This window comes from Psammomys obesus, unplaced genomic scaffold (assembly GCF_907164565.1).
Source record: "Psammomys obesus unplaced genomic scaffold, mPsaObe1.curated_primary_1811, whole genome shotgun sequence".
Lineage (NCBI taxonomy): Eukaryota > Metazoa > Chordata > Mammalia > Rodentia > Muridae > Psammomys > Psammomys obesus.
In genome coordinates this window covers 1,106,855-1,119,352 of record NW_026596240.1, presented here as the reverse complement: position 1 = coordinate 1,119,352, position 12,498 = coordinate 1,106,855, and the positions used below count along the sequence as shown (strand labels likewise).

At 51.7% G+C, this 12,498-nt stretch overlaps 1 protein-coding gene across 1 annotated transcript in view; it reads right to left on the bottom strand.

Annotated features, from left to right (window-relative positions):
• Positions 1-12,498, bottom strand: part of Reep1 (receptor accessory protein 1) — a gene marked incomplete at its 5' end in the record, with an annotated part of 90,322 nt that continues 77,824 nt past the window's right edge. The window contains 2 exon segments of the mRNA XM_055596444.1: positions 1-80; positions 11,998-12,175. Coding sequence (XP_055452419.1) covers positions 70-80; positions 11,998-12,175 — 189 coding nt within the window. The 3' untranslated portion in view covers positions 1-69.

Below are 12,498 nucleotides of genomic sequence, written 5' to 3'. Positions count from 1 at the left end.
CATTTCACTCATGTGGTCTCAGTGGCCGAGGATGAGGTACTTTTCTTCTTGAAGCGGGATCGAAGGGTTCTAGGCGGTGCCTGGTAGAGAAAGCAGAGAAAGGGTGTCCTCCATGCGGCTTGAGGGTGGAATCTTGGGGGCTAGCATCTGGGCCTGGGATACTGAGCATCACCTTCTTTGGCTCCCCCAGCTGGGGGATTGAACTGGGGGATAGAACTGCTGTGATTCCCCACAACAGGAATCATGTGAGGTGAGGCTGAGACCCCTGAGAAGGCCATCACAGCTCCCTGGGTCCGAAGGGAAGGGCTGTGCAGAATGGCATGCCTTCCTGTTTCAAAGGAGTTGGACAGGAGACATTTCCAGCCCATTGCTCATTTCTGTATTTCCTTTGGGAACTGTTTTCTGGTATGTATTTCAAACTGGACATGAAACCGTTTACTCTCCACTAAGCCATGCCACAAGGGCCAGCACCACCTCATCGCCCCAACAATGCCTGCAGGGACCTTTTCTTTTGAGGGTGGCACTAGCCACAGGATGAATTATGATTGAAATGAAAGAAAAAGGAAGACTTTCTCTCCTAGCATGCCACCGAGTGGGTTTCACAGAGCTGGCCCCAGCCCCTAGCTTCCCTGCAAGGACAGAACTTTCTCTCCATTGCCGTTTCACACTGTTGTCCCTTCTGACTGGACATTTCTGTTCCCCGTGAGCACCAGCCCACAACTCCCATGTCTAGGAAATGCCTTACCTCTCTGACCTCTGCCTGGCCACACACAGCTACTTTTGTCTCTCATAGTGGTTTGGTTAGTGTTGCTCATTCATTGGACATAAGGTTTTTCTAAGTAGCTCAGGGTGGTGGAGAGATCATTTTGTAGCCCAGGTTGGCCTCAAACTTGTGATCCTCCTGATTCAGCCTCCTAAGTGCAGTGTTGAGATTGCAGATGTGCTCCACACTGGCTAATCGTTCATCTCCCCCATTCTGAAACACTGAACCCAAGGTTCATACATTGCTAAAGAAGTACTCTACTCACATTACAGTAAGCAGGGGAGGTGTGTGCAAAGCTTCAAACAAAACCACAAAAGTGCACACCGCTGATCCTAGTATTTAGGGGTAGAGGCAGGAGGATCAGGAGTCCATGGCCAGCGTTCAAAGCTGAGGGAGTTCAAGGCCAGCTTGGACTACAAAACGAGAACCCCCCCCCTTCCCAAATAAAAGGCCCTGGGATATTTAGAGTGAACTCTCCCCATCATGAGGTTTCCCAGGCCCTGAGGCAGGTGAGACTCGTCCAGAACTAATCCATAGCTCAGTGGTAGAGTGCTTACCTAGCATTTGTGGGAGGCCCTACTTTGATCCCTTCACTGGAGGAAGTGTGGGGAAAGAAGATATGAGGAACGATGAAAGCTCCTTGGACAGGAATGTGAGGTACACCTATATCTGAGGTGCTTGTAGCTTCCAGCTGAGAGTGAACAAAAATGCTAAACCTCCATACTTGTGGCGGAATGTTTCTGAGCATCTCACTGATTCTCACCGGGCTTCTTAATTTTGTGTGTGCCAGGAATCATGACTTTCTCATAATGGGCCCTCAGACCAGAAGGCTTGCTAGATAAAGAACAAGAGAGGAACCGAGTGGCTTTTCCCTGAGCCTGTGACTGGTGGCTCTCCACCTGTATTGCAGAACGCAGCCTATGAGTGCCAGGAATGGTCCTTCCACTGCCAAAACCCCTGTCTACATCCACAACTGGCCATAGTGCCAAGTATGCAAATACACACATGCATTGGCAGGCAGCTAGCAGCTACCTGGCGGTTTGTCCTACCGGTTTAATGGAAGGAAGTCATTTTTCCCCCTAAGTACTCAGAATGTTGGGATCACACGTGATGCCATTCTCAGGACCCCCAGATCTCTAGTGCAAACACGTGCACCAGCCCACACCCCCAGACACCATGTACCTCCAGGGGAAACTCGGTCCTCCTCGGTGCCTTATACTTGTATATGAACTCCAACAGGTCCTCCTCCTCCTCGTCAGAAAACGCCAGTGGGCTTTGGACCTGGTGGGGCTCCCAAGACTTCACACCACCCTCATTGACATCTCCCTCAACCACTTAATGTCCATCTAACAGAGGAGACAAAGTACAGCGAGGAGGGTCAGTGCAGGAAGGAACAAGGAAGGGCAGGATTAGGGACACAGCACAGCAAGCCTGTTAGGACAGCCAGGGACCCAGCCGGAAGAAGCCCCCCTGTCTTCAGGGAAGACTAAGCAGCACGTGGCCCAGAAGCCACTGAACAGTCACCAGGAGGACAGAAGAAGATGCTGCCTTAACTCTGACATTTGCCAAGCCCTGACGCGTACGCCCACGAGCTGACACTGGAAGAGTGCCCAGGAAATAGTCTTCTCTGAAAACAAAAGCTGGGCCCCCAAGGGGTGATGCCCAGCTTTCTAAACTGTACACACAGGCGGTGTGGACAGCACAGTGCCCTGTGCTTGTGGCACGAGGCATTCTGTAAGAGACGGGTGTAAAATGCCAAGAGACCTCAAAGGACAAGCGAAAGCTGAGCTGTGCAGACTTCATTTCAAAGTCCTGGTGCTAGAGCCCTGGGCCCTCATATACACAAAATCTGTATTCCCACTCCACCCCTAGGTGACAGCAAGATTCCCATTTCAGTCTAACCTGAATGAACCACAGGCAAAGCTCCAGAATTAAGTTGGCCCATTGAATGCAGCCATGTCACTGAGCCAGGATGTCCTAGCTTAAGCAGTGTGTAAAGTATTCTATTCCCATTGCCAGTTTATCTGGCATCCACAAACACAGAAAGGAGATCTAGAGATCCACAGCTCATCTGATTCCACCACTCTGAGGTCTACAGACAGAAACCTGAGCTCTTGTTGGAATACCTTGCTACTGCTTCTGAAGTCATATTCAGCCGCAGAACTGGTTCAGCCTAAAAGCAGAGTACTGGCTGCCATGTTACAGCAGTCAGTATGGAATAAACCAGAGCCAGCAACTAACTTTTCCAGTTTCCGCTGCTATGCTCGACGGTAGCCAGCAGGGGGCAGCACGAGAACACACCGCTTTCAGCGGTCCTGGCGGAGCTGAGCAGTGGGTGGAGAGCCGGCTGTGCGGGCTGTGCCTTGTCAGGGCCTGACATCATAATTTTGCCTTGAAAAGAATATTTTTTTTCTTTCTTTTCTTTGTGCTTCCCGCAGTCTGTTTACTCCAAGTATAGTTGCCTTCTTGTTCTCCCCTGTCTGAATCAGCTTGTTGAACTCGAGAATAGTAACCCCACCTTCCTTGAACACTGGCTCTCCAGAGCCTCGTTGCCCTGAGCCCCAAGTAATGCTTAGAGTCCACACCCTGCAGCTTCTACCACATACCCTGGTTCTCTTGTCGGCCACACTGTCTCAGTTTAGCAGAAAACTTCCTGACTCGTTCCGGGATTGCGGCTGCTCATCCCTCATATCCCCTGAGCTTAGGAGGAAGAACCGGGCATGCAACCAATAAGCTAACCGGAAGCCTGTCGCTATCTCAGAGAACTCAGCTCTGCCCTGCACTGGAGCATGGCACTCACTAAACAGGACATTCCTCTTGTCTGGGAGGAAGAATAAGGTTCAGGCCCAGCCAGGACCCAAAGCTCCCAAGCCAAGGTAAAAATGCAGAGGCATCCTAGCCAGCTCCACCCAGCAAAAACCTGCATCCTGAGGATGGGGTTGGGCACTGGCTGAGTTTAGGCCTCTGAACAGGTGTGTGCTGCTCCCCTTAAGCCCTGTTTTCAGTGCTTTCCCTACACCAGTTGTCATGGGCATCAGAAGATAACCCAGAGACACAGCAGGATCTTTTGAGTATCTAATTCCTCAGTCCACCAGCAGAGTGCACCAAGGCAGAATGTCCAAACCATACATTAAGCACAACAATAAGAAGAAGTACCTTGGAAGCTGGGCATGCATGTCTGTAATCCTACCACGGGAAATCGAGGCAGGAAAACTGTAATGGGTTAGCCTGGGCCACATAGTGAGCTCCAGGCTAGTCTGGACTATAGTGTGAGATCCTGTCTCAGACACAAAAGCAGAATAAAACAAACAAAGAAACAAAAAACAATGTCCATCTCAGTACTGAAGCTGCTACCAGGACTTTGTGCACATTCCCCACTGTAACCTTGAACAAGAACTGTATTTTGAAAAGTTGTGATCCTGTGACTCCTAGAAATGGAGTGGAATAAAAGCCAGACCTGATCTGGGCAGAGGCTGGGAGCAAAGGAGGCCAGTGTGGGTGGCTGGAGGACAGAAATAGCGTCAGATGAAAGTGACACAGAACCCCACCTAAAAAAATAGCCCAACTGTTAAGATGGTCCCTGTCCAACCGTCAAGTGTGTTTACTTTTTTTATTATTTTTAATTGTTCTTAGCACTGGGAATCAATCCAGGGCTTTGTATATATATAAAAATTTTGGAACAAGCAGCAGAATGATAAGAACTAAGTCACCTTGAACTTGGCCACATTGAGGGGTGGCACCAATTTGAGGATCAGGACAAGTGGCTGGGCAGGAAACTCCTGTAGATTTGCATAGGCTCGTGGCCCAATATGTCCTCAGCTTTAGCAATGGCTAAGACCCCAAGACCCTGAGAACTTGTATGGGTACAGGCTCTCCCGTAAGAGGTCATGCTACACTCTTCCCAACCCTCCAGCAATGGCAGCCCAGGCTGAACTGAACTGTCATGGTTTCTACTTAAGGGCAGGGGTCCCACAACAGGGACTGTATGTGTTAGTGTCGGGCTCAACACTGGAGGCGGAGAGGAGCGGGGAAGTCTCAGCTCCTTACAGACCTGAACAGATCTGCCAGTGCCAAGGGCTGAGCCAGCCACCCACAGTGTGGCACGACACCCAGGTTAGTTTACATCCCACACGGCACGCATTAGTGACGCAAGGCAGCAAATGTGTTGGGGACATGCCTGTCTGAGCACTTACATCCAGGGCCCCAGCAGTCACCATGGAGAGAGGAAAGAACATTTTGTTAGAGAAGGAGCTTTGGCATGAACTCTCATGTACTTAAATTTATGCCCCGCATACTTGATTTAAAAAGGGGTCCGATACACCTCTCTGACAAATGACAGTTCAGGGAAGAGGGGAGGAAAGAGGGGAGGAAAGGCAGTGGACAGGGGGTAGTAATAGAAACACCTACAAAGAGACAAAGATTCAGATAACAGCAAGGAAGAACAGACAGGCAGAAAGGAGCGGGGGGGGGGGGGCGGGGAGAGAATGTTCTGGTGTCTGGGAAGCACAGTGTAGAATAGGCCCTAACTGACATCTGCTACTTGCTAGGGTCTGTGCGCTAATGGATGATTGCCACTGCCCTGTAGCTGACTGTCAGCCTCCTAAATGCCACTGTTCTCCACTGGGTTTGCAAATCCTTTCGAAAGGTCAGTCTCTGCTCAGGGATCCCATGTCTCTAAGGATGCCGAGGACCTTCCCATGCTCTGGACTGAACAGCACCAGCTTCCAGCCCCAGCTGTAAGACAAACATCCCAAGGTCATCTGCCAGCACCTCCCAGCGGGGTGCCCTTCACTGGCAGCGAGCCGGAGGGACAACAGAAGCCTGTAGTCCATCTCTCCCACCTTACAGAAGGAAGAACGAGGCCCGGAGAGTGGAGAGTTGTCCCTTAGGGACATTGAGGGGTGCACTGTGGATGACTCCTTGCAAGGAGCTCTAGGGGGCAGGAAGATTTCAGAGTATTGCATGTCAGTGGGGCCCTGGGAGAGTAGGGCCTGCAAAAACTAGGGTTGGGGCCAAAGCCTCCAGGACAGGACTCCACTCATAGCCATCACAGCTGGATGCCTCCAGCTCTTTGCTTCTAGCTGTTCCACTCCCCCAAACACCCATCTGCTCTAAGACACCTGTTGCAGTGGCCTGCAGGATTTGCAAATTCCTACCAACGGCTATTTAGGTGTCTGGCATGCAGACTCTGACTATAAAACTACTGGTGTCCCCCATAGGTGAAGGCATCCTAGGCCAGGAGGAAGAACACATCAGAAAGGATGGGACGTTAACTGACCTGGTCCCCGAGAGATACCACCCTGGCTCATGGCACTTACAATTCAACATGGAGAATGGGGGACAGAGATGGCCATGGCCATCTGGGGACACAGAAGTGAGTTTCCCACGAACTAGGAAGTCTACCAGGCCTGTGTGCCACTGTTGAGCATTGAGACTCCACAGCTTCCAAGGTGGACGTGGTGAAGCCTAGGCGAACGCTGCTCTCCCACTGTGTTCCTGCCTGTCACTTGTCTAGGACTTAAGGCCGTCAGAACCCAGGGCCCTCCCCAGTTCCTAATGCACCTACTTAAGCTCAGGCTAAGTGGATGTACATCTTCTTTTTGAAAAAAAAAAAAAAAAAGATTTATTTTTTATGTGCACTGATGTTTTGCATGCACAGACGCTAAACCCTCTGGAACTGGAGTTACAGACAGCTGTGAGCTGCCATGTGGGTGCTGGGAATTGAACCTGGGACCTCTGCAAGAGCAGCCAGTGCTCCTGACCGCTGAGCCATCTCTCCAGCTCTGAGGTATGTCTTCTAAGAGCATAGCTAGCCCCAGAGAGCCACAGCTCCACCAGCCGTCACACACACTCTGACAACCAGCAGCAGCATCAGGAGTTCCTGTCTAGAAGTGGAGACCCAGAATCCTGAGTTCCCCCGGCTATTCCTGCCTGTAAAAATAGTAGTCACAGGCCACAGAGACGACCCAGATCGGCACCCACCGCCAAGTGCGGTGATCTGAATTTGATCCCCAAACTCACATTATAGGAGGAGAGAACTGGCTTCCTAAGTTGTTCTCTGACTTTCAGACACAGGCTGTGACATACACATGTGCACATATCACTCCCCATACGCAAATAAATAATAGAATAAGAATAGCAGTTACCCTTCAAAATCCCTTTTAACAGCCTTTCCCATAATAGTGCAGGAAGGAAAGCAGGGGCCTTGATGATGACGAAACAGGCTCAGAGCAGTTAGGTGACTCACACAAAGTTTCACAGCTAGTAAGTGGAGAGCTTAGTAAGTAGGCCAGAGCTCCCTTAGCAGGGCCAGGATCCCCTGAAAACTCAGGGCTTCCTCCCTTCAAAGTATCGGGCAAATCCCTGTGTCCTCAGGACCCCCTTCCTGTACAGGGATGTGTAGGCCTGTATGTTGGCTTAGAGGTTCACACAGACATCTCTGACCTTTCTTCTAAGAGGCAGATAATTCTCTTGTGGAACATAGGTTCGGCTTGGTGACTTGAGGCCATTAGACTGAGTGCTAATCTGACTCCAAAGGCAAGGTCATGAAAGGTCCCAGCAGCTTCCCGACTGGCCTCTCTATCCTGACCCATGTTTCAGGCCTCTCCAGCAGTGGAGAGATCTTGGAGTGGGTCTGCCAGGCTCAGTCAGGCCTTCAGGTGGCTGAGCCCAGCCAGCATCCTGGCTGCAGCTTCCTGAGAGGCCTGGCCACAGAAAAGTAAGACAGTGTGTTTGCATCCCTTAAGGGTCTTGTCCCCTCATCTGGCCCATGCAGCTGAAAGGGAGCTCCAAGATCAGGGCCGGCACCTGGTTAGCGCCCCTGAAGCAAGCTGAGTCCAGCAGGCTGCAGGCAGGCTGGCTGCTACTCACCTTTCCGGGTCCTGCAGGTGGCGCAGCAGGTGCACACTGTAGGAATCGGGTAGGGGCGCTGTCAGAGATGGCCCCACCCAAAGGGTCCAGGCCCGGCAAGCAGGAAGGCCCCAGAAGTGTGCGGAGAAGGGACCATCTCTGATTGAGCTTCCTCTAGGGTCAGCCCCACTTCCCACATCTAAGGAGATGGGCACTATGAAAGTTTCTCCTGGGAATACACCCCCCCCCAAAAAAAAAATCTCTCCTAGACCTTTTGATTCAGAGTCCTCCGGGAAACCTCCTCAGATTGATCCCTCAGTCCCAATGAGCTAGTGTCTGAGCACTTGGCAGAAGACCTAATTGGCTACTGCTTTGAACATTGCATTCAATGGTCTTGAGTCCATGTGGGCCTTGGCATATAGTAGGTGCTCACTGAATCCATGCTGACCCAGTGACTCAGTGTGGAAGGCTCTCTTCATTCTCTCACCTCTGTGCACCCTTCCTGGTGTCTAGGGCCAGCCATCCAGCGTGCTGTCCCTCTCAGTTCACTCTGCAGGGAGGCAGCTGGGTCAGCTCTGCAGGGGGAGGGGGCCAGCCTCACCCTGGGTGCTGAAAGCAGAGAACTATGCTTCTCCACCTACCGGCTCGGATCGTGTGCTCTCCTTGCCCCCCCCCCCAGGGGCCATTTGTGTGCTTGGCATGCGGCGGGCATGTGGAGGTGGGCTGGAGGGGGAGGCACAGACCCAGGGTCTCTGCCAGACGCTTGCACGCAGCATGAGCACACCAGCACAGCTTCCGAGTCTTCTCCCTCCTGTTTTCCTTCCTTGAGATGCAGGGAGCTAATGCAGGTCCTCCGTGGCTGAGCAGAGCACGCTCAGGGGTCCCTGGACCCACCCCATGGCGCTATGCGGCACCTCCCTCCCCTGCCTCCGGAAGCATGAATTTCAACATCTACATGCATCTTCTTGCTTACTTGTGCTCTTTCAAACTCTCTATTATTTTGTGTAACTTTTGTGTGTATGTATATGTGTGTGTGAGACCGCTTCTGCTTGTGAGTGTAGGGGAGAGGGTGAAGCTGGTTTCTTCTCTTGCCCTCTGCTTTGTTGTGAGGCGTGATGTCTCACTGAACCTGGAGCTAACTGCTTTGTCTAGATGGGCTGGCTGGGCCATGTCTCGGATTCTGCAGTGACTTCCCTCCAGGGCGGGCATTACAAGGTTATGCTCCTGCCCCAGCCTTTTCCATGGATGCTGGGGATCAGAATCTCACGCTATACAGTAAGCACCTTACCAGCTGAGTCATCTCGCCAGCTGCGGCTGTTACCCTCCCACATGCCTACCTACCTACCATCTATGTGTGCATGTATGTATGTGTCTATCTATCATCTACATATCTATCTATCTATCATCTCTCTATGTAGCTATGTACCTATCTATCATCTATGTGTCTATCTATCATCTATCAATCTATCTATCTGTCATCTAGCTATCTATCATCTATCTATCTGTCATCTATCTATCAATCTATCTATGTATCTGTCTGTCTATCTGTCTATCTGCCTCCCTCCCTATTTTCTTTCCCTGAAGGACTCGTCAAGTAGCTCTGGCCTGGAACTCACTATGTAAGTGAGCTGGTCTTGCACTCACAGAGAGCCTCCTGCCTCTGCTTCCTGAGTGCTGGGGTTACAGGCATATTTCAGCTCACCAGGCTGTGCTTTTACTTCATAGAAGAACCCATTATGGTTTGCACATTTCTATGGGGCATCCTGCTTTCAAGATTCACCAGCATCCATTGACACTAAGGCTTCCAGCTGCTACGTGGACAGGGCCTGCAGCCATGCCTTTACCTGTTCCCTCTCCTAAGTGGTCATCAGCTCCTGTCACCTCTCTCTCTCTCTCTCTCTCTCTCTCTCTGTCTCCTCACAATCCTAAAACATGACATGAGGGCCTTTTCCTCAAGAGCAAGCTAAAGGAACTGGGTCTGCTTCCTGCACAAGGTCAAACCCTCTGCTGTGATGCAGGCGATCTGTGGCTGGAAGCACACAGGACTGAGGGAAGGAAGTGGGCTCACAGGACTGAGCTGGAACACATGGTGACTGCCTCGGCGTGTGCTGTCAGCTTCCTTGTGGGGCATTTTCTGCATCCTAGGAGCTCAGTGTTGCCTAGCCAGGATGCCCCGTGTTTGTGTACTAGGTCCCCAGCTGGTGGTACTGCTTTGGAAGGCTGTGGGACCTTTGGGCGGTGGGACCTTGCTGGAGGAAGTGAGTCACGGGGGGAGGGCCTTAAGTTTTGATAGCCAGACCCCACTTCCAGTTCTCTTCCTATTTCTTGACCTCTGACCCAATGTGCCACAGCCTCATATTCTGGTTATGATGGTCTGTGCCTTCAAACCATGAGCCACAGGAAACCCTCTCTCCCTTCCACTGTTTGTCAGTCAGTTACTTAGTCACAGAAATGAGAAAAATGGCATACTGAAGCCCAGTTTGCTCCCCTACTCTGGGCTCCTTACCCCACTTTCCTCACACTGTGGACATCTGGGAAGGACAGGACATACCCAGATGACTTGACTTCCTCTGCCAGACTTTTCCCCAGGGACTCCATCTCTCACCTTGTGGACAGCAGCCCCAGCTCCACCATGGGCACTTCGGCCACATACCCAGGAAACAATCCACATCTCATGTGTCTTTCTTTCTGGAGTGATTTTGATTTAAGCCCCAGAGCAGCTGGGGAGAGTGCTACATTGCCTGACCTCCCCACCATGGCCCAGCACCCCCTCTCTGAAGGGAGGTCTCAGGATGGCAAGGGATCTCACCACATCTGCCAACACAACAAACCCCAACAAACCCTAAACCTTCTTCTGTCTGTTGCTGGGCTGGGAGCTGTTTCAGGCCTTGAAGACATCCCCATCATCTCTGAGACACCCCAACCTCCTGCCGTTTCATTCTGAGCCCTGGCCTGAAAAGTCTTCCAAGAAGAGGTATGGGCAGCAGAGTTAGACTCTGGTTCTGCAAGGCGTTGACAGAGTGCATGACCTCTCTGTGCCGGCTGCTTCTGCTTGGTTCTTCTCTATAATGACAAAGTAAACTCTTCAAGGGAGAGGACTCTTCAAGGCTTAGGACTGCCTGAGCCTGTTTCCCAGCCGAAGCAGGACTCCTTGCCTGACCTTTCAACTTCAGTGTGGGCCATTCCAATAGCAGAGCTCACACTGCCTCACAGAGAAGTGTTGCTGTCCTGAACACTTTCAGAGTTGTAAAGTGCCTTCTGAGACAAAGCAATAGGAGGATTTGTAGCAGTAGCTGCTTACTGCCTGGCACCAGGCATGGTCCTGAGTACTCTTACCCGGCTTATTCTAACTGGACACTCACAGCCAACACTCTCCCACCGGCAGTCCTGCCCTGCTTCTAGAGTGAAAACGCCTCCCATCAAAGGGATAAGACCTTCAAACCTAGAGGTAGGGCAAAGGGTACGGTCTTGGGCAGGGAAGAAGTGATGAATACCAAGGAATGTTGATGCTATTGAGTGATCAGTGTATTATCCTGTCCAGACCTTGTGCTAGCCCTCAGATTCAGGGTCTTTCAGGGGGTCACGAGAGCCCAGGTGCCTTTCATGGTGCCTCTTAAAGCACATAAGGGTCCACGTGTCCTGGGGATCCTGGGTGGCATGTTTAAGGGCAGGACTGACACTGTGAACATAACATATTTCCCCAACAGCCCGAGTCCTATTTCTTCTATAACAAGGAGGGGGAGAGGTGCTGACCCAGCCGCCACACTTCCTGCTGCCCACCACTTCCATCAGCAGCTGTGCTCTGCTCCCGAGTCACTGTCATCTCCTCAGGATCCATCTTGGAAACTAAGCTCCCTGTCCATGCGCTGACCTCAGCTCTAAGTGCTCACACTGCTGGACCTTGGGCTCAGTGTGGTCCTTGGTAGGTGCAGGCTGTGGGCATGCATAGTGAGTAGGCAGCCAGAGATGGAGTGGAGACAGTGGAGAAGGGGAGAGGAACTACTCATGGAGGAGGAAGGCCTGTGGTATCACCTGGCTGGGGGGGTGGAAGAAGATGCTCAGGTGGTCATGAGACCTGAGTGTGGGGCTAAAGAGAGTGGAGAGAGCTCTCAAAGCACAGACTTGCTCCTCACCCTGACTTGGCCCAGATGCCAGCACTCTGATTTCTCAGACAATGTCTCACCAGGGGGAGAGATAAATCTCTAACATGCCCAAGGCCAGCTCACTGAATGGCACACGTGGTGCTACGCTCCTCATCAGCCTGGTGCAACCTAACACATGTCTCTGTTGGTGACAGGTCAATGGGGTGAGGGACACCTTGTGTGCAAGCATGTGCCTCTTAATGGCGAGGCCCAAGAGTTCGAAAGGGAAGTGACACGACCTACCTGAGCTGCCGGCACTCTCAGAAGCACTCCTGGACATCTTGGGCTGGCCGTGCTTGCCGCTGGACCGCCCGGTCCCCGGCGGAGGGGGCCCTGAGGGAGCAGGGGCGCCATCACCCCTGATGGTGGTGAGGTCCTGCATGCTGAAGCTCCGTAGTCTCTCTGACAAGGCTCCCTGTCCCTGGACACGACACGGGAGAGCACAGGTCAGAGCCCTTTGGACAGTAGTGGGGACAGACATGAGATGTGACAAAGGCTGAGAGACTTTTGCTCTGTGAATAGACAAGGCAGAAACCAGCTATGGTTTGCCTCTGTTGAGGTTCCCAGGTAGACTTGCTGACGTGTGGGGTTACGTCGACAGCAAAGTTGTTTTTAGATATCATTTCTTCCTTTCCCCTTTCCTTTCCTTTCCTTTCCTTTCCTTTCCTTTCCTTTCCTTTCCTTTCCTTTCCTTTCCTTTCCTTTCCTTTCCTTTCCTTTCCTTTCCTTTCCTTTCCTTTCCTT